At 46.4% G+C, this 24,410-nt stretch overlaps 9 protein-coding genes across 9 annotated transcripts; 4 read left to right on the forward strand and 5 right to left on the reverse strand.

Moving 5' to 3' along the window:
• Nucleotides 1-239: 239 nt before the first annotated feature.
• On the reverse strand, nucleotides 240-1,527 carry TREMEDRAFT_32628 (uncharacterized protein; the record flags this gene model as incomplete). The annotated part of the gene is made up of 4 exons (XM_007005914.1): nucleotides 240-394; nucleotides 428-650; nucleotides 1,016-1,161; nucleotides 1,407-1,527. Coding segments are annotated over 4 exons (645 nt in total), but the record flags the coding sequence as incomplete, so codon positions are not given.
• A 591-nt stretch (nucleotides 1,528-2,118) lies between these two features.
• TREMEDRAFT_40062 (uncharacterized protein) lies at nucleotides 2,119-3,448 on the forward strand. The gene is made up of 5 exons (XM_007005977.1): nucleotides 2,119-2,261; nucleotides 2,312-2,347; nucleotides 2,464-2,524; nucleotides 2,671-2,903; nucleotides 3,058-3,448. The coding sequence occupies exons 1-5, from the start codon at nucleotides 2,190-2,192 to the stop codon at nucleotides 3,355-3,357; spliced, it is 702 nt and encodes a 233-aa protein (XP_007006039.1). The 5' UTR covers nucleotides 2,119-2,189; the 3' UTR covers nucleotides 3,358-3,448.
• A 267-nt stretch (nucleotides 3,449-3,715) lies between these two features.
• On the forward strand, nucleotides 3,716-7,519 carry TREMEDRAFT_63804 (uncharacterized protein; the record flags this gene model as incomplete). The annotated part of the gene is made up of 5 exons (XM_007006093.1): nucleotides 3,716-4,297; nucleotides 4,356-6,179; nucleotides 6,540-6,801; nucleotides 7,035-7,309; nucleotides 7,451-7,519. The coding sequence occupies 5 exons, from the start codon at nucleotides 3,716-3,718 to the stop codon at nucleotides 7,517-7,519; spliced, it is 3,012 nt and encodes a 1,003-aa protein (XP_007006155.1).
• A 384-nt stretch (nucleotides 7,520-7,903) lies between these two features.
• On the reverse strand, nucleotides 7,904-10,776 carry TREMEDRAFT_74351 (uncharacterized protein; the record flags this gene model as incomplete). The annotated part of the gene is made up of 12 exons (XM_007006206.1): nucleotides 10,563-10,776; nucleotides 10,264-10,517; nucleotides 10,099-10,215; nucleotides 9,869-10,049; nucleotides 9,767-9,828; nucleotides 9,443-9,650; nucleotides 9,283-9,354; nucleotides 8,924-9,151; nucleotides 8,754-8,765; nucleotides 8,483-8,707; nucleotides 8,180-8,356; nucleotides 7,904-7,918 (listed from the first exon to the last, which is right to left on the reverse strand). The coding sequence occupies exons 6-12, from the start codon at nucleotides 9,545-9,547 to the stop codon at nucleotides 7,904-7,906; spliced, it is 834 nt and encodes a 277-aa protein (XP_007006268.1). The 5' UTR covers nucleotides 9,548-9,650; nucleotides 9,767-9,828; nucleotides 9,869-10,049; nucleotides 10,099-10,215; nucleotides 10,264-10,517; nucleotides 10,563-10,776.
• A 447-nt stretch (nucleotides 10,777-11,223) lies between these two features.
• TREMEDRAFT_63806 (uncharacterized protein) lies at nucleotides 11,224-12,983 on the forward strand (the record flags this gene model as incomplete). Its single annotated transcript, XM_007006094.1, has 6 exons — nucleotides 11,224-11,292; nucleotides 11,322-11,471; nucleotides 11,579-12,052; nucleotides 12,181-12,366; nucleotides 12,573-12,719; nucleotides 12,825-12,983. The coding sequence occupies 6 exons, from the start codon at nucleotides 11,224-11,226 to the stop codon at nucleotides 12,981-12,983; spliced, it is 1,185 nt and encodes a 394-aa protein (XP_007006156.1).
• Nucleotides 12,984-13,128: 145 nt separating this feature from the next.
• On the reverse strand, nucleotides 13,129-14,480 carry TREMEDRAFT_33028 (uncharacterized protein; the record flags this gene model as incomplete). Its single annotated transcript, XM_007005945.1, has 6 exons — nucleotides 13,129-13,380; nucleotides 13,427-13,459; nucleotides 13,508-13,518; nucleotides 13,699-13,859; nucleotides 13,992-14,100; nucleotides 14,312-14,480. Coding segments are annotated over 6 exons (735 nt in total), but the record flags the coding sequence as incomplete, so codon positions are not given.
• A 1,081-nt stretch (nucleotides 14,481-15,561) lies between these two features.
• On the reverse strand, nucleotides 15,562-17,969 carry TREMEDRAFT_32942 (uncharacterized protein; the record flags this gene model as incomplete). The annotated part of the gene is made up of 7 exons (XM_007005941.1): nucleotides 15,562-15,625; nucleotides 15,761-15,773; nucleotides 15,824-16,049; nucleotides 16,162-16,236; nucleotides 16,348-16,639; nucleotides 16,739-17,294; nucleotides 17,378-17,969. The coding sequence occupies 7 exons, from the start codon at nucleotides 17,967-17,969 to the stop codon at nucleotides 15,562-15,564; spliced, it is 1,818 nt and encodes a 605-aa protein (XP_007006003.1).
• A 409-nt stretch (nucleotides 17,970-18,378) lies between these two features.
• Nucleotides 18,379-19,990, forward strand: TREMEDRAFT_63809 (uncharacterized protein; the record flags this gene model as incomplete). Its single annotated transcript, XM_007006095.1, has 5 exons — nucleotides 18,379-18,579; nucleotides 18,621-18,752; nucleotides 18,986-19,370; nucleotides 19,623-19,949; nucleotides 19,986-19,990. The coding sequence occupies 5 exons, from the start codon at nucleotides 18,379-18,381 to the stop codon at nucleotides 19,988-19,990; spliced, it is 1,050 nt and encodes a 349-aa protein (XP_007006157.1).
• A 1,540-nt stretch (nucleotides 19,991-21,530) lies between these two features.
• TREMEDRAFT_33113 (uncharacterized protein) lies at nucleotides 21,531-23,629 on the reverse strand (the record flags this gene model as incomplete). The annotated part of the gene is made up of 12 exons (XM_007005955.1): nucleotides 21,531-21,580; nucleotides 21,625-21,847; nucleotides 21,929-22,028; nucleotides 22,079-22,115; nucleotides 22,179-22,304; nucleotides 22,343-22,381; nucleotides 22,425-22,578; nucleotides 22,622-22,697; nucleotides 22,745-22,824; nucleotides 23,007-23,063; nucleotides 23,112-23,291; nucleotides 23,408-23,629. 12 exons carry the CDS (start codon nucleotides 23,627-23,629, stop codon nucleotides 21,531-21,533), a joined length of 1,344 nt encoding a protein of 447 aa, XP_007006017.1.
• Nucleotides 23,630-24,410: the final 781 nt, after the last annotated feature.

The following is a 24,410-nucleotide window of genomic DNA, read 5'->3' on the forward strand; positions in this document are numbered from 1 at the left end:
TAGGCTTTGTACAGGAGTAGAGTACTGAAGGTTGAGGAAGAGCCGGGAGATAGATAACGAATATACGATTCAACCATAGCATTTTTTGCATGTTACATTCATGATTTCGCATTGCAAACCCTGTATGACATTTATCCAACACACCTTGAATTATCTTTCCGCTCAATGTTTTTTTGTCAACGATTCAAGCATACCGACGAAGAATGAATATAGTGATACATGGTAAGATTTACAACGATTTAAACATCATAGTCCTCATCTATCTCTCTATCTCTAACACCAGGAATAACAACATCAACATCAATTTCTTCCATCTCTTCATCCCGATCTCCATCACCTTCTTCATCACCATCACCATCACCATCCTCTTCCACATCCACATCCCCATCCCCATCTCCTTCCACATATTCTTCTTCCATTCCTTCACCTTCTCCAACATCATCATCCGTCGGTAATTCATCACTCTCTTCATCAGAAGAAGAACTTTCACTTTCTTCCATACCTATTTCTATAGCTGTGGGATCTAAGACGAGGTCGAAAGAGATGTTAGAGATACATTGATGAGGTGGAGGAAGACGAACAAGTTCGAATGTTTCGGTTAAGATGGGTAATGGACGGGAATTTAGATCGTGGGCTAAGGATGCTAGATACTGGTAATCAGTACATTGTTCATTTCATACTGCCCAGACGTGTGCACCAAAGTATTCGAAACATGGTCGATGAAATGAAGTTGCTATTAATGTTGTTTTTCATCATGCCAAAAGAGATAGTTTGCAATTTGGTTTCGAGGTCTTTGTACATTTCGGTTTCGAGGTGTTTGGAAAACTTGAGGTACAGAGGAAGAAGAACCAGGGTGGACTGGATAGAGGGGGATTCCCGATCGGTATGAAACAGTGACTCGAACTCGGAGGATTCGATTAAAGAGATGAATAATACCTTCGAGAGATATGGCGTAAAAGGAAAGATAAGGTGATAACTGATGGGAGGGGAAAAAAAGGAAAGAAAGAAAACTCACATCCCTAGGAGGTCCCTCTACGAATTCCATTCTTTGTCTTATAGCTATAGCTAATTCTACATCTTCTTTCTCAATCACCGGTCGACCATTACGACCTGCATGATCGGCTAATACTTGAGCTGATTGTAATACGTCGGCAGTGTAACCTTTCATATCAGTTGAATATCCTTTCTTCCTTCGTCGCAATCGATCATGTAATATAATCTCTCACTCAACACTCCTCATTCGACCTTATCCAACGTACCATCCTCCTTCCTGATTGGACTCTTCAACTTATCCAGTGTACCATCTACCTTCCTGACTAGCTCCTAAATCTTTTCCAAGTACCATTCTCCTTCCTGACTGGCCTCTGTTTATGATAGTAGTAGGATGGATGGAAGTGTAAACGCACGATGGGCAAAATCGAGTAATTGGTGTAACACCCTATCTTCCGCATCTTGTATACCCTTCGAAGCTAAGATGAGAGAGATCAATCTCGCATCTCTGGGTACTATCTCGTCAGTGTGGTCAAGGAAGACGATAAGAGAACTTACAAGGACGTTGCTCTACTGCCATGATGTGCAAGTTAGTTGATAGTCCAACGTCGCCTGAAAGAACTCGAGCTTGGGCGCGAAAGTGGGATTACGTAAAGATATGGAAAAGTTGAGGACGGAAACAAAATGGCTCAGGCGGGCATTTGAGTTTGCTGGAATCGCTGCAAATGTTGTACTACTCCAAATATGCAATGCAGATCTATTCGCTACCTAGCCGAGATGCAGATCTATTTGGTTCATCCCTTCTCGATGATGTTTATGCTGCATGTTATCTCATGAGACAAGACCTGCATACCTGCAACAGTACGAGCACAGGTAAGTCACTGAGCACTCCACTGGTAGAGGCCTTTTGAAATTGCCTCGCTTCCCCGCGGCTTAAATGGTACGTGCCTGAAGGAACCCCACTACGATGCCGACATTTCGTTGTGCGTACGGACGAATCATGTTGCGATCGTCGTTGTAGTTGGTCGCCAAGTAATCATCCTCTCGTTAAGCATCATGCCAAAGGGATATACAACAGCTAGATATAAAAGACTGACTCTTCCCCTTGGCGTGCCCTCGTCTCATTCCATACTTACCGACTTTACCCTGAACTTCACAAGTCCACCGTCGAATTGTTGAAATAAGAGACCAGAACCAAGATGAAAATGTTTGTACTTTCTGCTGTGTTGGCCGCTTCGACCGTCCTGGCTCATTTCACTTTGGATTATCCTGTACGTATCATAAGGACGTCCTTCGAGATCGAAAGAAAGCTAATTAACAGACTTCCAGAGGGTTCAGTGATGATGATGAACCCAAGGTGAGTTCGACTTTGACATATCTTGACCACTTCTACCCACTCTAAAAGCTGGGGTGTTTTTTTCCATATACTTGTGGATAGGTGAAAATTTGGGAACTGTCAAAGCTCACGAACAGTTTTGCGGAGGGTTCAACGATGTCGAGACTAGACAACCATTCCCTTTGACACAAGCACCAAGTGAGTCATCTCCTCTCTCTCCCTTTACTCCCATCCTCACACAGGGAAACTCATACTTCATGCTCCACCCATATCCCGGCCATATGGTCATGTGATCGCCGTTGTCTCACAAATACAATTTAACAATGATTCACGTTGACACACAGTTTGGATCGACTCGCATCATACCACCGCATCTGTCGTCGCTTTCATTTCCACTTCGGAGACCCCCACTTCGTTTGACGATTTCAACAAGACTTCCAATGGAACTTCCATCCCTCTCCTCACCAACTTTTTCCAGGTCCACGAGGGAGAGTATTGTTGGAATGTAGATTTCAGTTCTTTGAACATTGGATTGACAAATGGCAGTTTGGTGACTTTGCAAATTCAGTTTGACGGGGTGAGTTCCATTCATCCTTCTCTTCTTTTCCTGTCCATCTCTTTCACTTCATCATCCACTGATCGACGACCCCCTCTTGTGTTACTAGCGAATCATGGCAGGAGGACATTTGTTGGTTTATGAAGGTGGTGTGAAATGTCGAGCTGACATTCAGGGGGACGGCTTCCTTTTCCAATGTACCGACCTCGTTCTCCTCTCCGACTTTACCCCTCCTTCCAATGTCAACTGCACATCCAACGAAGACGCCGTTCTCTCTAGTGGTTCAGTGACAGCTTCCGGTGGTCCATCTGCTACTGCCACGTCGTCAGGCGCACCCGCTTCGTCCAGCGCGCCCAGTGCTTCGTCGGCAGCCGCCAGCTCGAGCTCGACTTCCGGCGCGGGTAGAATCAACGTGGAGTTCAAGTCTGGTGCTCTCTGGGGTTTGGGCAGTGTGTTGGCATGGGCCATGCTTTGAAATGTCTCGTGAGAAAAGCTAGTTGAGTGACATGGACTAAAAGAGTCAAACAGTCGACAAAATATGCATTCTCCTTGTCCATTGTGTATCCTTCAAACGTTTTCAGCGCCACAAAGGAAGTACCAGTAGAAGGATCTGCCACGCTTAACCCTTGCTGCACCAAATCGTCGCCAGTCCACTCCGGCCACTCAAAATCTTCTCATCATCACTATTTTTCTCAATGATCAGATACATTAAGCGAATCTGAGTAGCCCCTCAGTCATCACTACGGCTCTCGACACATCTCCCGTATTCTCGTCTCATTCGACGGCGAGCAGTTGATCCCGCATAGGAGTCGGGACCACCACGTCTGGTCATAATGGCAAGACAATCCACCCTTGACCCCCATCTCTCTCCACGCGCTGGTCCATCGAGCAAAGACCCTCATAAATCACCTATCGAAGCTGGTCCATCGACCCGATCTCCTCACCAATCTCCCACCAAACGACGTCAACCCGCAACACGCAGATACAGCCCTGGAGGGGATAGCGAAGGTTCCGAGGGGTTGGCAGGAGTCGTCTTGTCTCAGATCAAAGTGGGGTCAGGAACACGAGGGAGGAAACATTTGCGTTCTAATAGTGAAGACCAGCGAGATCCAAACAATGAGGATGTTTATTCAGAAAAGGATCTTGAGAGCGAAAGAAATGATGGCGACTACCATGAGGCTGAGGGTGGGGATTTCGAGGAGCAACACCCGGATGATTCTAGGGAGAACGAGGGCCATCAGCAGCAACAAGCATTTGGGGTTGAATATGATGAAGAAGGAGAAGATGAGTTGGATACTGATATTGAGATTGAAGAAGTTGTCAAATCAAGGGGAAAGGGGAAAGGCAGGGTCAAAAAAGGGAATAACGAGATACCCCAGGACAATGTGAGACCAGAAGGGGGAAGGAAACAAATTGTCAGTTCTCCATACGTTCCTCATTTTTCCATTGTACTCAGGGATGCTGACGTTATAGGTTCAAGACGAAGAAGAAGAAGAAAACACACGTAAAAACATCGCAACCACTGGAGTAGATAAAAAAGGAAAGCCGAGGTCTAATTTGCAAGAGAACAGGTCTGGAGAAAATAAAAACGCTCAGACACCTGAGAAAAAGGGTAAAATCGTTTTTGTTGGACAACCTGGAAAGCCATCCAGTGCGCAAAGAAAAGGAAGGAAAATACCTTATATCCTCCTCGATCCTCTTTCACCTTCGTCGGGACATAGGAGTCAACGGATGGAACGACAATTGGGGATATCTGAGATAGAGGGTTCTCCCGCTCCGACTTCAAGAACTCGTTTGGCTACAAATACGAAAACGAGTGTGAAACCCTCTGCTGAAAGGGGGAGGGGAAAACCGTCGCGTGTTGCGATCCTGCGTGGAGAGGAAGATCCGCAAAGAGTTGGAATGAGCTCTGAGGACGAAGAACTGTCTATGGATCTGGCCGACTCAAGCAATAGAAGTAAGGGTGGACAAGTAGAACGACGACGGGGAGGGAGAGGTGGTAAAGGCTTTAAGGAAGGAAAGATCTCATCGTCAAGAACCACCACTGCATTCGTAGAGATACCCACTCTATCACCTCAAATCTTGAGTCAATATATCATCAATGCCGATTCTCATATTTTTCCCTCTTCCGACCGGAATGGAATTGCCCCTCACATGGAAGAAAATCACTTTATACCTCCACTCGAAACTGACCAATTACCCGGGATATCAGAAGATATGGTCCATGCTGCTCTTTTCCTAAACGATCAAGATGATCTTCTAGTGTTTGACAATCCCCCAGAAGGTCAAATGGAGGAAGATGGATATATTTCAGATTCGTTTTTGGATATTTTGACCGCTACGACTCCTGCAGGTGGTGATTTTGGTGTGGATCATGCGGACGAGGAGATAGAAAATGGTCCATCTAGCACATCAAAGGTAGTTGATCCTGTTGTGGACGTTGACGGGGAGGAGAAGGAAAAGGAGATGAAGAAGAAAAAGACCAGTGGTCATGTCAGTTCAGCAGAATCCTCACTTGACGAAGATGAGATGCAAAGAACTATAAAGAAACACATTGGAGAGAAACGAAAAGTTGTCACTACCTACAGAACTGGAAAGGGTAAAGAAAAGGCTTTCAACGAAGGAGGCAAAAGGCGAACCGAAGATGGACATTCGTCCAAGAGTATGAAAAACAAAGACAGAAAAGGAAAAGGAAAACAAGTTGATAAACCTTCTAAAGGACAATCTCACCGCGAAAAAGGACACAAAAATAAAAGTTCTAAACGATCTCATTCATCTTCTCCTGAAGATATGGTAGAAGATCTTAAGCTAGATGAACCAGAACGTTTCAAATCTTCCACACGTCTACGTGAACGTGTAAAAGAAACTGTTTTTCAACGTAAAATGCGTCATCTTCGTGCTCGTCGATTAGGTTTAGAAGAATCTTCTTCATCTTCTGAATCTTCCACTTCTGATGATTCAGAAGAAGATGATGATGATGATGAAAGTGAAAGTGATGAAGAAGATTTCATAATTGATGATGGTGGTCATGTACCTGATGATTTATTACCACATCAATTTTCTCTCAACTCTGCTCAAACTCCGGAATTCAAGTTGAAAGTCGTCTTTCAATATTTTGTTTTGTTAGCTGTCAAAGGACCAAAGATCTTACCTTTGAAAGGTGATGCAGCGGGATATTTATTACCTCAATTAGAAGATCAAAGAAGGAAGATGACTGGTTATAGGGAAGGTAGAGTCAGAAGTCAAATTTGGCCAAGTAGGTTGGTGAAAGCTTTAGAGAGGTATCCTGTTTATCGAGTGAGTATTTCATCTTTTTTACTTCCTTTTTCCCTCTCCAATTTTGGAATCGTTCCTATGTCAGTTTTGGTACTCTCTCTCCCATTCTTATCCATTTAACTGGGGTCTCTTCGCATGTTAGGCACCATCCCAAGTCTTGGATTTCAAGCACGACTTCCAAAGTTACATACACCATCTCTATCTTCTTCCATCTCTCGAGACTTATATCTTGAGCAGGTCGACTGGACATCGACCTCTTTACTTACTCCTCTCCGTCCTGATTGACCGTGACAACCGCATCCGCCTGTTCGTCATATATAAGAAATGAGAAAGGCGGAGAGAGGGAGAGAGGGATCGGTGAGATCTTCAGCTAACCTTCAGGCGATCAGACTAGATCACCCCACTGAACATTGTGACGCATGTAATCGTTCAAATTACAAATCAGTCATTCAGATTAATCTCGATGGGGACGATTACGATAGAAACAACTACGAACCTCTCGATTCAGATTCTGATTCGGATTCAAAATCGGAATCAGAATCTAGTTCTTCCATCGATTCAGAAGATAAATTACCCAAAGAATTATTCATGGGTACTCATTGTCATAAACGTACAGAAGTGTATCATAAAATGTGTCATTGGGGTGAGTTTATTGTCTCATGTTTTCTTTCAATCTCATCCCTTCTTCCTAGTTTTCACAATCTCACCAGTTCATTTCACTACCCATCCCTCGATACTACATTCTTCCCTTTGGTTTTGCTAGACCTTCACATTTCGAGACCTATTCGCTCAAGCAACGCCGATTGGGGGAAAGTACATGTACCCCTTGTCAAGTAGATGGAAAAAGGAGGGAATTGGTCATCTGACTTATCCCAGAACTCGACCTCTTCCAACGTATACGTCAACATCATCGTGATCTTCTCAGAGCCCGTCGTTTACCAGTTCCATCAGATTCGGAAGCTTCATCCTCCGCCTCTGACCCTGATTCAGATCCGGAAGAAGTGGCCGATAGACGAGCAAATAGGGAACGTCGGAGAGCAGCTACGGAGAAAAGAGTAAAGTTGTTACAGAGGAGAGGGAGGTTACCTGAGAAAGCGAAAGATGTGGATGAAGTTACCCAGTGGATGGATGAGATGGGGTACCAGACCAGGGTGGGTTACCTTACTCTTCTCTCTTCTCCTGTCTTTCACTCAGTCTCTGTTGTCTTCTCAAATGTCACAAAATCTATGGTCAAAGAACCACAATCACTCTGATATGGAGAAGCCGTGCAGGGGGGAAATACTGACACCAAGGCATTCCGATGGATGGAAAGTTTGATCGCAGAGAGCGCAAGGTTGGAGTTTGACAAGTCGACTGACTGATTCACATGACCTATGGTCCACCTGGCATTTGATACAAGAATCATACATCCATCCTGACCCAATAAAATAAACTATCTGAATAGGAATCCCTTATCTTGGCGTTGAACCTCATGAAAATCGTGTGTTTCGTAGATCATCTCCTCGTTGCTTCCTCACGCCTCCCATACGTTTACTGAGGACATTGTCACGATCGTGAGAATACTCATCCAGATATATAGCGGTAATGCAGAAAGACAAATAGCAGAACTTTGATCGGAACCAGCAGATACCGTTGTCGAACCCGTAGAAGTGGGTGTAGCGACGGACGAAGTGGCAGGAAGGGTGAGGGTTTGTTGGATTTGACCTGCTATACCTGAGAGAGAAGTACCTGTCGGAGCGTTATCTCTATTGTCTTCCGCCCTGATTGTCAGTCTTACTGTTTGAGAAGGACAGTGGTGAGGTGATGAGGACGTACGCATGGTCAGCATTGCTTGTGTCCGTATTGGTCTCGAGGAAAACGGTGTCGATGAGCTGGCGTATCAGCGCATGTAAGTGCCAGAACAACCAAGTGACAGTGGCATCACCCCACGAGAAAGCTGTAGCCATAAAGTGGAAATGTCAGTAGCGGAAAAGGCGTCATCATGAGGAAGGGTAGGATGCGAGAATAGAACGTAAACTCACAATAATGACACCGTTCGAAGTTGGGATATCTCCTCTGACCAATCGTGCCGCTTGTCCATGAGAGAGGAAATAACTTCCGGTATCATTGGAAGCATATGCGATGGTCTCCCCTCCAGAAGTAACGAAAGTGTCTCCTTCGTGTAACTGAGAGGTATAGATGGTGGTTCCGTTGATGATCTATCTTGTCAGCTTCTGATCCACTTATAGCTGGTTCTTCAAGTGTGAGCAAATTATCTAGGGTTGAAGCATCAGCTCTAGTTGGAGTGGGAAAGGACGAAACGAAGAAACAAAGAAATGACCCACGTGATTCTTCACGACGGCTCTTCTGAAATTATCTTTGTATCCTTGTAAAGTGCCATTGACAGCTTCAACAGCCCTGTCAATGGGGACGAAGAAAGTACATCCGAAACATCCTTCGAAAGAACCAGTGAGATCTGTACTAGAAAGTATCTGCTCCCATCCGGCAGCGGGGATAGTGCCATCTGGATAATCGATAATATGGGATAAGACGTCGAGGGAATCTATAGGCTGGTAGAGTGAGTTGTCATTTGATCAATGATCAATAAAGACCCACTAGTTGGATGATCTGATCGGTCAGTATTTGTGCAGTCGCTCATATGGTAAAAATAGCTGACTCGTACTATTGTGAACCAAGGTATGTTTCAGCAATCGGGAGAGGTAGAGACTCGAAAGGAAATATGTGATCACATGTGAGATGATGTAAAAGGGGAAAGAACAACTCACCCCGTCTGTGGGCCAGATCACCACGTTACTATAGAAACTGACATCTCCAGTAGTGGTGAGATTATAATCTGGTTTTCTCACTACCAATCCAGGATCTGCCCTTTCCACTACTAATACCTGAGTTTGATCCCCTGGAAGGGTATGATCAGCCGAACGGAAAAGAGTGAAGGCGATTGTGTGTGAAGGTGGATCTGGCATCCTCGAGGCAGTGAGGTTGGTAGTGACGATCTGGACTTAGTCGTGAACCTTCTTACCACCAACATCTCCTTCTTTTGCCACCCTATCATTCAAAGAGTTTGAGACGGAAACCACGATCCGAGCCGAAAAGATTAAGAATGTGTGGAGGTCATACCACTCACCTGATACGAAAGCATCGTCACTATGTTCTGAGGATCGCTCAAGTTTCCATAAGGTCCTGGAGGATCCCAAGCCTGTCTTGTCAGCCTCGTGTCATATTTTCTCCCCATTGCAACCTGCCCTACAATCTACAACCTAGGAGGAAAAGAAATCATCACTCACATCATCCATGGGGGCGAAAATTGTAACTTCATCATCCGCCTGCATCTGTCCCAACATTCTCTGACCAAAGTCAGTCGAACTGATACTGGCTATCCCTTGAGACATCCGATTCAACCCGGCCGAGGTGAAAGCGTTTTGAAGACCTTCGACATAGTCGGATAAACTTTCGGCAGATACGAGGGTCAGCCCAACTACAGCGATGATAGGTCTGGAGAACATCTTTAGGATGGTGGACGGTGGCAATGGAATGTGAATTAAGATACGAAGCAAATTGCGAGATTATGTAGACGGCGAAAGCATTCTTCATGGGGGGGTGGATGGCACGCGGTCACAACGTTCCCCCCGAAAATGGTGGGGCGGGCCGAAAGTAGGTCATCGGCACGAGTCTGTACGTCAGTGTATGAACATCTACGAATTGCGAAGTACCCTTTGACCCGGTTTCCACGTTGCCGAGAGTTTACATGCCCCCGGTCAGAAAGGTCATTAACATGACCTTGTTTGCTTGTACCCGACGGACGGGCTGGACACCATAGTGGGCGAGCCACCGACGGACCACTACACCCGGCATGGTATTGATCTCCAATGCAGACTTGGGGTGATGTTGCCACTTCAAGTCAGCTCAATGAGGTCTCACTGGTTCACGGGGTGATACTAACAGGAATGGGTAAGCCGGGAGGGAGAACGACTCCTGGAGGTACACCCCCCACGACTGGGACGGCCACCCAATCGGCGTCCATTCGGGGCATCGAGTTTTCGATGAAAGCATTACGAGACTGTGGGTGAGCATTCGCAAGCAAACGTGTGGAGACAAGAAGACGTACCATCGCTCTACGCTGAAGATCATGCTCTGTGATGACGTTCACACTCTGGGCAAGACGATTCAAGGACGCTTGACTGGCCGCATGATTCGCTGCGACCGTATTGGCGAGGGCTGCGACCGTATTGACGAGGGCTGCGACCGTATTGCCGAGGGCTGCGACCGTATTGCCGAGGGCTGCGACCGTGGTGTTCAGCTCATCGACAGAACGCCGAATGTCGTCTAGAGCTGGAGGGCCAGGTGGATGAAGAGGTCGATCTAAGGTGGGTCAAGCCAACACGACACAACTACGTTTGAACTCACAAGCTTCATCTATCGCCATGTCTAGGAGCTGCTTCGCTCGGAACATGTGCTCGTCATCGTCAGCTCTTAAGTGCAGAGCGAAAGAGTTCAGAGCCTTGAGCACCTCCCTCGTGGGAGGAAGAGGAACGCCTTCCACTGGGAGGGCAAGCAGAGTCGGCGAAGATACCCAATGTGGGTGGGCTACCAGAGCGGGGTTGATTGGAAAATGAGGCATTGTTTGTGTTGTGAAGAGGATGAGAAGGGGGGAGGGGGGGGGGAGGAGAAAGTAACATGAAGGATAAGGTAACGAGTACTCACCTCAAGTTGTTTCGATCGAAAGGTGTGCAAGGCGAAGAAGGATCAAGGATGAAGGAGGTTTGGATCGAGACTACAAGTAGTACTATAGTACTCAGCCAGTTGAGTAAACATCATTATCATTACTCCATTTCACACAAATAATCTTACGGCATCTCTTGGTCAACTTTACTTTGGTGTTCTGGTATTTACTTTACACGTAACGTACGAGGCGTACGATCAATGACCTTACCCCGGTCACTGTGTAAGGGAATACCACTCACAAGCAAAAGAGTGAGACCATTTCATCGGCAAGCATCAGGATCAGGAATTGCAAGCCCCACCACGCCATATGTATCGTGCTCTCAGGGTTTCATTTCAAAGCACAATGGTTCCTCCCTCTCCCCTTCAAACTTTCCCCGAAGTTTCTCGACCTCCCCAAGGAGTTGCGCTGCGAGTCCCAGCACGAATGATCATGGACAAAAGATCCTCGAGGTAGTCCGACGTAGGATCGAGAGATATGATCAAGCCGCTGTTCAAACTTCAGACACAGAAAGCAATGTCGAAGCTGCTAAAATCCGTAGACAGTTGAAGCCTCTTGCTGAGACTTGGGAAAGATATCGAAGGCTTCTCCAGGTGAGCATACATATTTCCCCCTGTCCTTATCTCCATCTTTTCATCAAGTCCGACTACTTTGCATCTGGAATGTAAATAGGAAGCAAAAAGTGTTGACTGATGACTAGTCAATCGAAGATCTCAAATCACACTATGCCAATGAAAACGATCCTGAACTTCGGTCTATGCTTTTGGAAGAACAAACCGATCTCATTTCTCAACTCGATACCATCGTAACCGATGATTTACCCGGTTTACTACTCCCTCCTCATCCAGCGGCAGAACTACCAGTGATCATATCCATCAACGCCGGAGTAGGTGGATCAGAAGCAGCCTTGTTCGTACAAGATCTATCGAGGATGTATCAACGCTACGCCGAAGAAAAGGGATGGAAAGGAGAGATCTTGAGTCAGACAGAAGGTGCAGGAGCTAAAGGTGGTGGTGGGTTGAGAGAATGTACTATCAAATTTGAGAAACCACTATTTTTAGAAGAACAAGAGGTTTATGGTAGATTGAAATGGGAAAGTGGAGTTCATAGAGTTCAAAGAGTACCTTTGACGGAGACTCAAGGAAGGGTACATACAAGTACCGCGGCTGTAGTAGTGAGTGACTATCATTGTAGCATGACTCACTCTCATGACTGACCCTCACTGTTGATCCTGGTGTTAATTCGAGTGTCTCGACGGTTGATGGTTTGATGAAAGCGAGAGAATGAACTCCTGACAACCAGATACTCCCCATCTATCCTGATCTACCCGATGCACCACTAGTAGATCCGAAAGACGTAAAGACAGAAGTCATGAGATCTAGAGGTGCAGGTGGTCAACATGTCAACAAGACTGAATCTGCCGTTCGTCTAACTCACCTTCCAACGGGTATCACCGTCTCTATGCAAGATTCGAGATCACAACATCAGGTATGTTCATCTCTAATTTCATGTCATCCACCTTCCCCCACCTCATATTTCTGACTATCTTAGGAATCCATCGACGCACTACATCCCTGTCTGCACTGCTATGCAAGCTTTTCGGACCGAGACTGGAGGGGAGGAAGAACAGACACAGATCTCTGCCAGCGCAAAGTATCGTTGTTCAATAAGATTGAGAAAGACTGACTATAAAGAACCGCGCATGGGCATGGGAAATCCTTCGAGCTCGATTGAGTGAGCGCAAGCACGCCGAAGAGGTAGAAGCTCGTCGTTCAACCCGTCGAAGTCAAGTGAAAAGTTCGGGGAGAAGCGATAAGATCCGCACTTATAATTTTCCACAGGTTGGTTGGTCGTTTTATCTTCCTTGCCCTCACTCGATTGCGAGAATGTATACTGCTCTTCGCAATCTCACTCATGTGCGCAACCAGGCAAGAACTGACAATCAGGACCGAGTGACAGACCATCGTATTGGCCTCAGTCTGACCGGCATCCAAAACGTTCTCGATGGACCAGGTTTGGATTTACTCTTGGACGCATTGGATACCGACTTGCAACACCGAAGATTGCAATCTCTATTAGAGGACGATGAAGATATAGAAGAATGAATAATCCAAATCAATAGTATATGCATTTTCTCCCCTTTTCCATTCCACTAAACTGCCCCTCATACAGCTATACAGGAGAAAACGGAAGGATCTCTTCATAGAAGCCACCTGTCAAGAAGAAAGAAGAACAAGCAAACATATTATATCAATCACCTCCAGAGAAGAATTTTCTGATATCTGCCTGTTTCTCATCATACCCTTGTCTACCTAACCCTCCCGGTGGTCGTTGAACGTTATCAAGATGAGTAGTGATATCCGTACATACTATCTTCACTGAGAGGGGTGGTAATTCCCCCCTGTCATGCGCCGGAGGAGGTTCGGAAGGTTCGGATGAAGGAGAGATTGGGGTTCTAGGATGAGTTTCCATGTGCTGTGGAAGTGAATCGGGGGATTCGTCCTATCCGTCATGAACTGCTATCACAGTAGATTAAGAAGGTACGTACGGCATACCCGACTTCAAGTTTTGTCCAACCTGTCTACAGAATCAGCAAGAACGTTTGAAGTTGAGAATAAGAGGTACTGACGTTGGTCATACCTGATATCAGCTTTCGTCAATCACTACGTTTATTCCGCTGTCGACGAGCCCCCTTTCCTCCCGATCATCACGCTTCGTAGATGATCGATACATTGAGGTCCAATTGCTCCTAACCAAATAGGGGTCATTCAGATCTTGTGAAGGAGGATAGGAACAGTGGATGAGATTACATAAACTCACCTCGATAACCCCAATCAAATGATCCTTGTCCTTTTCGTCTGGAAAGTAGAGCTCCGATAAATTCAGAGTTGAATATCCCATGTGCTACCACTACTATATGTTTCGAACTAGCCGGTCGACCATGGTTGGTCTGTAAGATGGGTTCTATAAAATCCGCGATCCTGACATGAGTTCAGCCCCTTAACATCCATCCCAAAGCTATCTCTATCATAATGACATGCGCTTTTAGGCCAGAATTGGTCGAGTCGGAGGGAGGGCGGAGGACAGGTGAGAAAAAAATAAATAGGACTCACGCTTGCTTAGCTCTATGTCTTACATCCGTAAGGGATTCTCCTCCTGGGAATTTGAAATGTCGACCGGGTTCACGAGTATAACCTCCTTCTCCCCATGGTTTGTGTTCGGCTGAAAATTCATTTCAGCCTGACCATGTTCTCTACTCTCCTGCGTCTTCTACTCTGCGATCTTCTCAGTGAGATGCGTGGATAGTGAACAAATCAGTTGGATTCGACAACAAAGACGCCATTTCTGAGGACGGATATCCAAAAGGTGGACAAGAGAAACCATGAGGCCGGAAAGAGGGATAAAAGTCGGGATAGACCAATCAAATACTCACCTTCACCCCAATGTTGTTCACGCAATAATTCCGTAATGGTCAAAGAAGGTTTCTCAGGTTGATGTTTTTGAATTTGTTGAGCTGTCCATAGAGCTCTCAAGAGATCAGAACAGAATATAGAATCGACCCTTGTATCTTTCAATGAGTCTCCAAGGGCTTTCGCTTGCTGAGTGTCAGCTTTCCTCTCGTGACTTTTTTCTTCATATTATAACATCCAGATCCATCCGCTTGAATAGCACCGGAATGGTTTATTGAGATCCATTGAGACCTTCATACCCCTCATATGAGGGTAGTACCGTATTACATCTTCCTCTTCCTTCTCTTTTGTCGTACGACCTATGATACGTGGGGGTAGACTGATGACGGTGAGGTTGACATTGTATACAGTGGAGATTGTGGGAGAAAGCTGAGGAGCGATTTGACACGGGGATAGACGGAAAGGGGAGAAAAGGGAGACTTGCATTCATTCCTGATCATCAGCAACAGATCTGTCCCTTCTTGGAAACACCCAAGTCTAAGTTACAGATCATGGATGATGCGATAGTCACCCGACCCATATAGAGGAAAGGATATCAAGTCTTAGACCCACTAAAAGAGCTCGGAGAGTTATCACTCATGCACATGGAATTGATATCAGGGAGAGAGGAAATAGTAGATGCTAGAGAATCCGATTGAAATGTGGAAGAGTACCACTCACCATGAACAGAAAGAGGAGCATCGGCCCAACCAGCCCATAAAGGTTTAAGATTATCTATCGATCAGACATCTAATTACACACAAGATCACTGCTAAGAGACTCCAGACCAAAAACCAAGAGAAGAGAATCCCTCATCCATTTAGACGTCGAGGTTAAGTAACTTCAGTCGTATTTGGCAGATGAGGAAATACGAAAGTACAAACCTGTGGATTCACCATGTCTGACCTATATCGTCAGTCGAGTCGCCCATCTCTTTTGAGCATCATGATGGACGTACGACGGTGATTGTGATCATGCTTTCTAGTGGTCCAAACACCCTCACCACCGTTGAACGCTTAAGAGTAGAGTGTAGAATCTGGAATGTGTGAAGATGTCGGAACATGTCGGTGATGGCGATCGACTCAGGGTACCAGGGTCCTGTGAGTCACAACTCAGCGCAGATATCATCTGATCGGGTAAGCTACGAGGTAAGGTATGCGAGGAATAACAAAAAGACTAAGTGAAGCAAGATGAGATGCATATCTATCAGAATCCCAAGCATATATGTATTCCTTCAGCCTTTGTAGGTCATTGCGTCCCTATCGTCCGCTGTCAACCTTCCCCATTCGATACACAATCTACAGCGTTAGCAGGTATTTCTTCGAGCGATGTCCGATTCCCAAAGCGGCAGTGAGGGTAATGTCACGGGCAATGCGGGATAGATGTGAGAACATGAGAACTGGAAATGAGAATATCCGAATACAGAATCTCACCTGTAAACGTAAACTGAACATGAGCAAAGATGAATTGGCAGGTCAAGAGGACAACGGGCTCACTCTCCATATCAATCTTCCTTCCTACGGTAAACATCCATTCTCGTCCCGCGCTGGCAATCTTCCGTAATTCGGTATCACCGTCCAGACGCCGAGTTGTCAGACCTGAGGATTGATACAGCCCTCGAGTAGAGTTGGAAGCGGCTAGCATGGCTTTAGAGGGGCCAGAGAAGAAGGCGTGTAGGTTGTATATTTCGTTGTATAGTTGAGAGACGGGTATGTAGTGCAGCTGCAATGTCAGTGGTTACCCATCTTGATCAGTGATCGGGTCATGTGAGTCGTGGCAGAAACCTGGCTCACCCTGGCTTGTCAGCTCAAGACGATCAACGTTGAACATGAACGCACCATGGTTGTAACCATTCTGAGCAGAACTCGGTGTATACAGTCGACTTCAACACCGCACTCTCCGATTTCAACTGTTCAAGTAAGCGTTGTGCATCTTTATGCCAGCAAGATTGAACGAGATGAGATCTCGAGTAGGGACCAAACACATAAAGACAGGGTCAACGACAAAACGGGACACTCACAAGAGCAAACAAACGAGCAGAATAACCCATACCATCAATATCGATCAAATACTTGTGTCTCCAATTCTCTCCAAGAGGAACAGCATCGGCAAATCTATGATCTTTTCTCATTCCATCACAGCCACCTGGATACTGTGTACACCCGACAGCTTTGGTGAAAGCCACATCCATCATATCCGCGTTCAGCTGGCCAATGGGGACTTGTGCAGAAATGAAATTATCGGTACCTGGTGGGTCGGCGAAGACGACAGTTTTATTGACGTCTGAAGTGTCCGATGTCATCTTGATGAATCTGAGTATGAGCCGACTTTCTCAAAATATCAACGTTACCAAAGAGATTAATGGGAGACCATTCCATGTCGTAGGATAAGAAGTGGAGGATTTCACTAACCTATGACGCTGATATTGGGCCAAGAAACCAGGAGGACTGGATCCTCCACCCGTAGTCGCTCCCCTCCAAAATATATCATCGCTCTTATCTTCCCATCTCGTCTCCATGTCATCTACATCCTTGATGATCATATTCACCGGGTCCCATCCATAGGTATACCTTTTCGTCGATGAAAAGTAATAATGACTGGGAATGAGAACATCAGAATATCCCACTCCCTTCGCTGGTGAGAACATGGGATAAAGTGCATGAATGGTTCTCCAATCGGAAAAGAAATGACCTTGATTGTAATGCGCCCAGGGATGATCGCAGAAATTGTATTTGTCATCGACGTTTATAGGGAATTGGAAGTCATCGGTCGCTACTCCTGTAGAAACACCAGCATCGGCCAAACGAGAAATTGGAACTTGACCTTCCTTAAGTCTGGCTCGGAGAGAGCCGAAGAGCCGTCTAGCCTGGGACGAAGGTTCACAAGTTCGTCGATAAGCTTCCCAAACGTTTCCGTCGCCTTTCCAATCCGGAATAAACTCTCCTCCTAATACATGTTCGATCCCAACTGTTGAGGTCAGCGGCCATGCTCGATCGAAACTCCTGCTTCAAAGGAGAGAGGGTGGGGGGACTTGGAGAAAATGTACTCACGGGAAGAATCAGCAGTCAAATTGGAGTAAAGATTCTCTTCCCAAGGTACAAGAATACGTCCTTCAGCTTTCTCGTTGATAGGAAAGTCCATATCCGGTAACTTATCCTGGAATTTTTCCAACATTACTCTGAAACCTTTTGCTCTCGCACCTACTTCTGAATCGTCGAAACCTTTACTAACATCTATAGTCCTGGTTTGACCTTTCTCAATACGTACCAGATCTACTGAAGGCAAAAATCCAACTTGAATACAACGTCTTCGTAATTCTTCACCTGAGAATAACCAAAAAGGTGTTAAATCAGCATGTAATTGATCGTATTCATCAATCATGATAGACCCATGATCTTTTGCGAAATGAAACCATTCGTCGAAACCTTTCGGAGGCATACGTTTGTATCGCTTTTGATACTCTGCCACTGCCTGTTCGAGCGTTTTAGATTGTCGTCTGAGCTTGGCATCGAATTCTTCCCTCGCATCTGCCATGAGCTTGGGTATTGGGTGATGTATAGGAGGTCGGGGAGCTTGAGCTTTAGCACGCAGGAACTTGGAACGAATGACTGTGGAAGATGCCGTCGTCCAACGACGAGCCATGTGGTGAGTGTTGGGAAAGAGAATGTGAGAGAGGAAGAGGAGAGAGAGGGTGAAGATGATTAACGAAAGAAGACGAGTTCGAGCAGGCATAGCCTTGAAATTCGAGAGGTAACGGTTTATCATTTTGACCAGTTGGTGATCCCTCTCGACAGCTGTTAAGTGAGTCCACTCTGGGAAGAGTGAAGAGAAGTACAGGAGTGATAGGGGTTACAGAGGTGACAGAAGGGCGTATGAGTGAGAACCGCGTAGATTTTACTTGATCCCCTCAAATAACAGATCGCGTGGCCCACGGTACTTAGTCAAGGCACGGACCACTATGTACTCGCTGCATTCCAAGAGGTTGAAAATCTCTATGAGCACACTTCAAAATCACTACTTACTAGAACATCAACAGAGCTTGAGATAGACCATGCAAACCAACGATACAGACTTGCTTTTTCAAACAAATTCTGATCTAGAGTTTTCCTCTGCGAGACAAAAGAAACTCAAAGCTGCTGAAAAGCTCGGTAACCCATTTCGTATCTCATCAAAAGTATTAGATCTGGTTATAGAAGGTGATGAAGCTTGGGTGGCAGAATCCGGTTGGCAAATCCGTCGAGTGGATCTCAACGTAAGTTATTGCAAAGTTGTTGTGATAAAGCTGATATGTAGAGTTTCACCACGAAAAAGTTATATAAAGGTCATTCTGGACCAGTGACCAGCGTCGTTTTATATGATACCCCCGGTGGATTGAGAGTGTTGAGTGGATCGTGGGATAAGACGATCAGGATATGGGATATCAAGGTGGGTCTATTGCACCAATACCTGTAATCTCTCTATGATCATGGATCTACATCTTCAACTATCAACTTCATTCCTCCTACCAGGACACCGTACACCGGGCTTTCTTTAGGTCACGATATCTAATAAAAGGGTCTTCCTAGAAAACCTAGTATCGAAAAAAGCTCGGTGGGGTTTGAGGGTAAAGGATGGAGTTGGAGTTGGCTGGTAGTGAATGGAGAAGAGCTAAAGTATAGACAGCACAAGTGTTACATATCTTAAAAGGTCATACGGACTTTGTCAAATCCCTTTTAATCCTCCCACTTCCACGTCCCCTTCTATTATCAACATCATCAGATAGATCATTACGTCTATGGGATCTCTCTCCTTTACAAGAAAACAACCCGCCCATCTGTATACAAACGATCAGAGAACATACAAGACCAGTAGAAAGTTCGACATATCGGATATTCACTGATGAATCCGGACAAAGAACTGAGGTGTATATATGGACATCAGATTCTTTAGGTGTGATGAAAGAATGGGAATTGAAAGATGATCAATTGGTATTCAGAAGGGATATAAAGGGTCATGAGACTAGTGTGGGGTTTATCTTAGCTACTGAAGATGGATTGTGGAGTGGTGAGTTTTTCTTCTGCCTACTTCATACCCCACTTCTGAACTTTTTTTTTGACTTCTTCATATCTCCTTCGCTTTCGTCTTTCTTCCTATACTGACTGTGAACCCCTCACCATGAGACTTCTGCACAGCCTCAAGAATTCCTTAGATCAAGACGATATCTCCAATCACGTACTTCTCTCCCTACACCAAAATCTGGTAGCAGCTGGCAGAGGTTGTCGTCAGTACATTGGTGAAATGAATTGACGTATATAGCATCAATGGACAAATCCATCATGTTCCATCCTCATCCCCAATCACACTCACTTAAACCCATTTCCATCACCCACACAGGCTACGTCAAATCCCTTCTCCCCCTTCCCGCTTCTTCTACCTCCCCATCCCTCCTCCTCACCGCAGGCGACGATGAAGATCTACACGTCTTCCCTCTTGATGACGTACTGGAAGGACAAACCCCAAAACCGATCCTCGTACCTGGTCATTGTGCCGAAGTATCCGTCCTCCGTCTTTGGAGGAAAGAAGGTAAAGCAGTGATACTTTCCGGTAGTTTAGACGGTACAATCAGAAATTGGTCTATACCTGGTAAGTCAACCTCGATTGTTAATGTGAAATGTGAAGGCTGAGTCTGAAGAACTTCTGAATCCTGCTCCTTTAGTCTATGAAGAAGAAAAGGAGACTGTGGAGTTGACAGAGGATGAACAGAGAGAACTGGCAGAACTCATGGACGAATGATCTTCACGTTAGATTCGACTGTCGCATATCATTTGCATATCTCTTGATCACATGTGATACCCACTCAGTCTCAGCCGTCAATCCCACACTGAGATTTGATGTCATAAGGTAACTAACTTGAATACGTCCGGTCTTCCTCATCAGGGAACGCTGTACGTCGAATGACAGAACGACTCAAGTCTTTATCAACATCAATACTATCATCACCCCAATAAGACAAAACTCTCTCTCGATCAATCTCGGCCAATGTCACCTCACACTTGCTATACGCTTCCCGTACAATCTCCATCTCTGCGTTTAAGTTCTCATATATCCTTCTCATCTCCTCCATATCCCCAGTCTCGGCCTCCCGCCACTCACGTACAGACCTATCGGCTTTCTGCAACGCCCAAGTAGCTGTATAGAGGGACTGCGCTCTACGTAATTGCCATGCGGTCTCCCTCATCTCGCCAAGGAAAGCGGGAAGATTCGCCGCCCCAGATAAGTGATTGGTTTGTGTAGGAATCGAGGCACAAGCAGTGGTCAAAGAGGATGTGAGTTCACCGATTAGGTATGAATACCCGCAGACTGTTCGATCCATCCGACAGAGCTCAGGGTTCTCGAAGTGACTCTCGACTTCTGGCAACCCACTGACGTTGGCCATGGATTCGGTGTTCGGACGTCGATCGTGATTTGTTTGAACTTCGAAAGTCTGCCTATTGGCTTGACGGTCCGCGTTGGCGTTCGGGACATAGGAGGGGAATGTAAGAGGGAAGTTTGAGATCGACTGATCATTCTCTTCGTTCGGGAACGCCATATTGATTTTCTGTGTCACTTGCGAATCGGCTGTCAAGGTCCACTTTAGAGACGAGGCGAAGAAGTAGTGGAATATGTGACGTCCTGAATGTGGGGAGCTGATATATGAGGAGCTTCTCTTCCACGATGCGACCTCGGTACTGCAAAACATCGTCATCCTTTATCTTCCTCAAACACCCGAAAATCTCTGACTTGTGCTTGAACCAGAAGCGAGATCCTCCTTTGAGCGTGGGAAAGGTCAGGCGACCACCTCGCTTGCTGGTGTGTCAACTCGAGCCGTTCCATTTCGACAGCGGAGCCTGCTTATCCTCATCGTCCACCGGGGGTTTCGTTAGCAGAAAACATATGAGCCGGTTGATCAGCTGCCGCATGCCGTTTTACATGTCTGATCAAATGGTGACGTGTCATGATGCCTGGCAATGATCGTCGACGTATCTACGGAAATACTGAAATGAGCACTGATCGGACCTCAAAGAAGGGACATACGTCTGCTGTGAAATTTCCCGACTTTTTGACTGTCCTCTTCGAGCTCTCTATCTACGCCGTTAGCTCAGCTCTGTTCTCCCTATAGCATTGACTGACATCCGTATGTGCCGCTCCACTAACGGTCAGCTTTGTCTCGAATCACGCAAAGACTCACAATCGCCACGTAAATCCTTCCGACCATTCCCAATTATCCGTCAAAGCTACTGATCAGCACACTACTTGCGGTGCCTCAAGACGCACTTACTCCAGATGAAACACCCTCTCAAGTCGACACCTTCGTGCACTGCCAGTCGTAAAGCGTCTAAGGCTTCCTGCAAATATTGAACCCTCTCTGCGTCTTCAACGGCATCGATCAGATCCATGTTTTGTTCATTCTTTCGAGCAAAGCCAAATTCAGTGAGATACATCGGCTTCTTGTATGTTTTGCCAAGGAAATGGACCATGTCGTATAATCTCTTAGGAACTGCCTCGTAAGCCACAGGAAGTATGAAGAAAGGACGATCACCTCCTCGCCAACCGTTTTCGCCGACTGTACATGTCAGCTTGACAGCACGGAGGAACGGCAACCTACCTGGATGACCGAATTCGGACCCATTGGAGAAGTGATAGTGCTCGGTGGTCAATGCGTTCAGTTCGTCGTCCCCGTCTCTTCCTCGTACTTCAGCATCTCCGTTCGTGTCGCGTTCTACATTATGTACTTACTGACAGCATTATAAAAGTAGGTATTGAAAGCAACTGAGATTAGCCCTTCGTTTCTCTCTTTGCAGTAGTATAGGTTCAACAGTAAGAAAGACTTACAAAAGTCCGCACTACCAAGCAGAAGCGAAGATAATTCCGAGCTTATGGGAGGGAGGCGGGTACCGTAATGAGTTATCATCGACTCCGGATACTTGCCAGTCAAGAAGATAGGGGAGGCAAACCAGTCTTCTTGTCAGCTCTACACAAGTAATACTCAAACTTACTCCACTGAAAGTCCCACTTTGCCTGGACGGCTACACGATCTCTTCCGTCAGTCTTGCTTTTTCTGCGTGTATCGCAACCCACCCTGTTCCGAGGCGCTGAAAGGAACACCGAACGTGCCGCACAAAGCTATCCCGATCTGTCCATTTTGGGTCGGCTGATATATCCGTCGATACACATCAACCACGTGAGCATGAGCATGTAACATGCCGTAACCCGCACTGAACGTCAGCAATGCCTTTCCGAGGATGAGATGTCACGTACTGGAGAGCTTTGTCGACACTGTCGTATCCTGGCGCATGCTTCGGACTTCCATAGCCGATGTTGGTCACTGTCAAAGGTTCGTTTATCGTGACCCTGATACTTCAACTACACTCCACTGAACGATGGGGACGATGACTCACCAGTGTTTGACACGGTCGCCGTAGCGTGCAAAGCATACATCAGCAAAGCGCACAAAGTCTTTGGTCATCTCCTCCGCGTTCTGAGATCAGCGGGAGGTCTTACCTGATCGCTCGTCACTGAGATCATATACTCATTCAGGTCTGTCCTTGCTCGCAGGGATCCACAAGCTTACTGTGAAACGGAGGAGGGGCTTCTACTTTGCGGTTGGTGAGAGGTGTGAGAAAAGATCAAAGTCTAGGAAGAAGAGAATGGTCGACTCACTAACCACCCATCATATCTGTTCTGGAGGGAAAGCGGTACATCCCAATGGTGCAGTGTCTTTGTCTCAGCATTCACTTCGATATAGCCACGAGGGGAGTGACTCACAACGAATGGTGTGATGCCATTGTCCAGAAGCGCATCAACCAGTCTGTCATAATACTCAAGACCTTTCTGGTTGACTGGCGCGTCTCTGTCCCCTAATGGGATAACGCGAGACCATGAGATTGAGAACCGATACGTGTTGGCATTGAGTTGGCTCAAGAGATCGACATCTTCTCCCCACATCTGCTACATCAGCCAAATCTGCCAGCTCCACATACGTCCTTTCGCTGGTGAATGGAGTTACCAAGCCCGATCCTTCGCGTGTGTGACGGAGAGAATGTGATGTGATAGGCACCCACCTGATAGGACCGCGTTGCAATGTCAGTTGTGGTGTTATCCTTGATAACCCCGGGTTCCCGACTGAAAGAATCCCAGATGCTCGGACCCCTCCCGTCCGCCGATACACCCCCTTCAATCTGGGTGGCTGCCGTGGCGTAACCATGAAGGAATGTGGAAGGGAAGTGAGCCCGATCTGGGACATTCAGAGGTTTATCGATGGGTAGCTGACCTTCGAAGTGCATATACACCCCCAAGAGATCAAGGACCCAATGTAAGTAGTGAGAGATGAGCATGGTTGAAGGACGAATGAGAAGGGTTCACAGCGTTGAGAGGATACATTTGCGGTTATTCGAATACCCGGAATGTCCAACCCAAAGCTGGGTGATTGCATCACGGGTCATTTTGCATCTCCCTCGAGCACAGCCGAAACTGGCTTGAAATAGTCCTTGATGCCAGTTTTCTGGGATGAGTCCACAACTTTGGGAGGAGCTTTCTTGGGTGTGTTCTTTCTGGGTGTCCCCTCCGGCGGGACTCCCATGTGTGCGAGTAACAGAGCAAATTCGTCCTCCTCCATTAGTGTCACATAGCAGAGGGGTGACAGGCAACTCACCTTGTGGATAATACCCCCTGTCGCTTCCTTGTGACCTCGAGCAAAATCACCTCCCACTCGCTCCCTGAAGCCTTCGATCCCGTTGCCGTACTCATTCAACATTCCAATCAAGTCCGCTGGTCCCCTGGTCAGCTTACAATCGGAGTACAATGAAAAGACTGACGACGCTCGCCATCAGGGAGGGAACGCAAGTTGGCAGCAATACGACAGGAGAAAGATACTTTGCTAGGGTCGGGGTTGAATCCGGTGTTGGCACACTATGACATTAGCGGATGATAGTGAATGACAAACGGCTGACCATGATCATTATGAGATTTTTGCTCTTTTTCCCTAGGGTACCTGCCCAGCGAGTGGCTATAACTGGGTGAACTAATCGTGAGCTCAGCTCCTAGCTGCGTATCGCACTGAAATTT

The sequence above is a fragment of the Tremella mesenterica genome (assembly GCF_000271645.1).
Source record: "Tremella mesenterica DSM 1558 unplaced genomic scaffold TREMEscaffold_9, whole genome shotgun sequence".
NCBI lineage: Eukaryota > Fungi > Basidiomycota > Tremellomycetes > Tremellales > Tremellaceae > Tremella > Tremella mesenterica.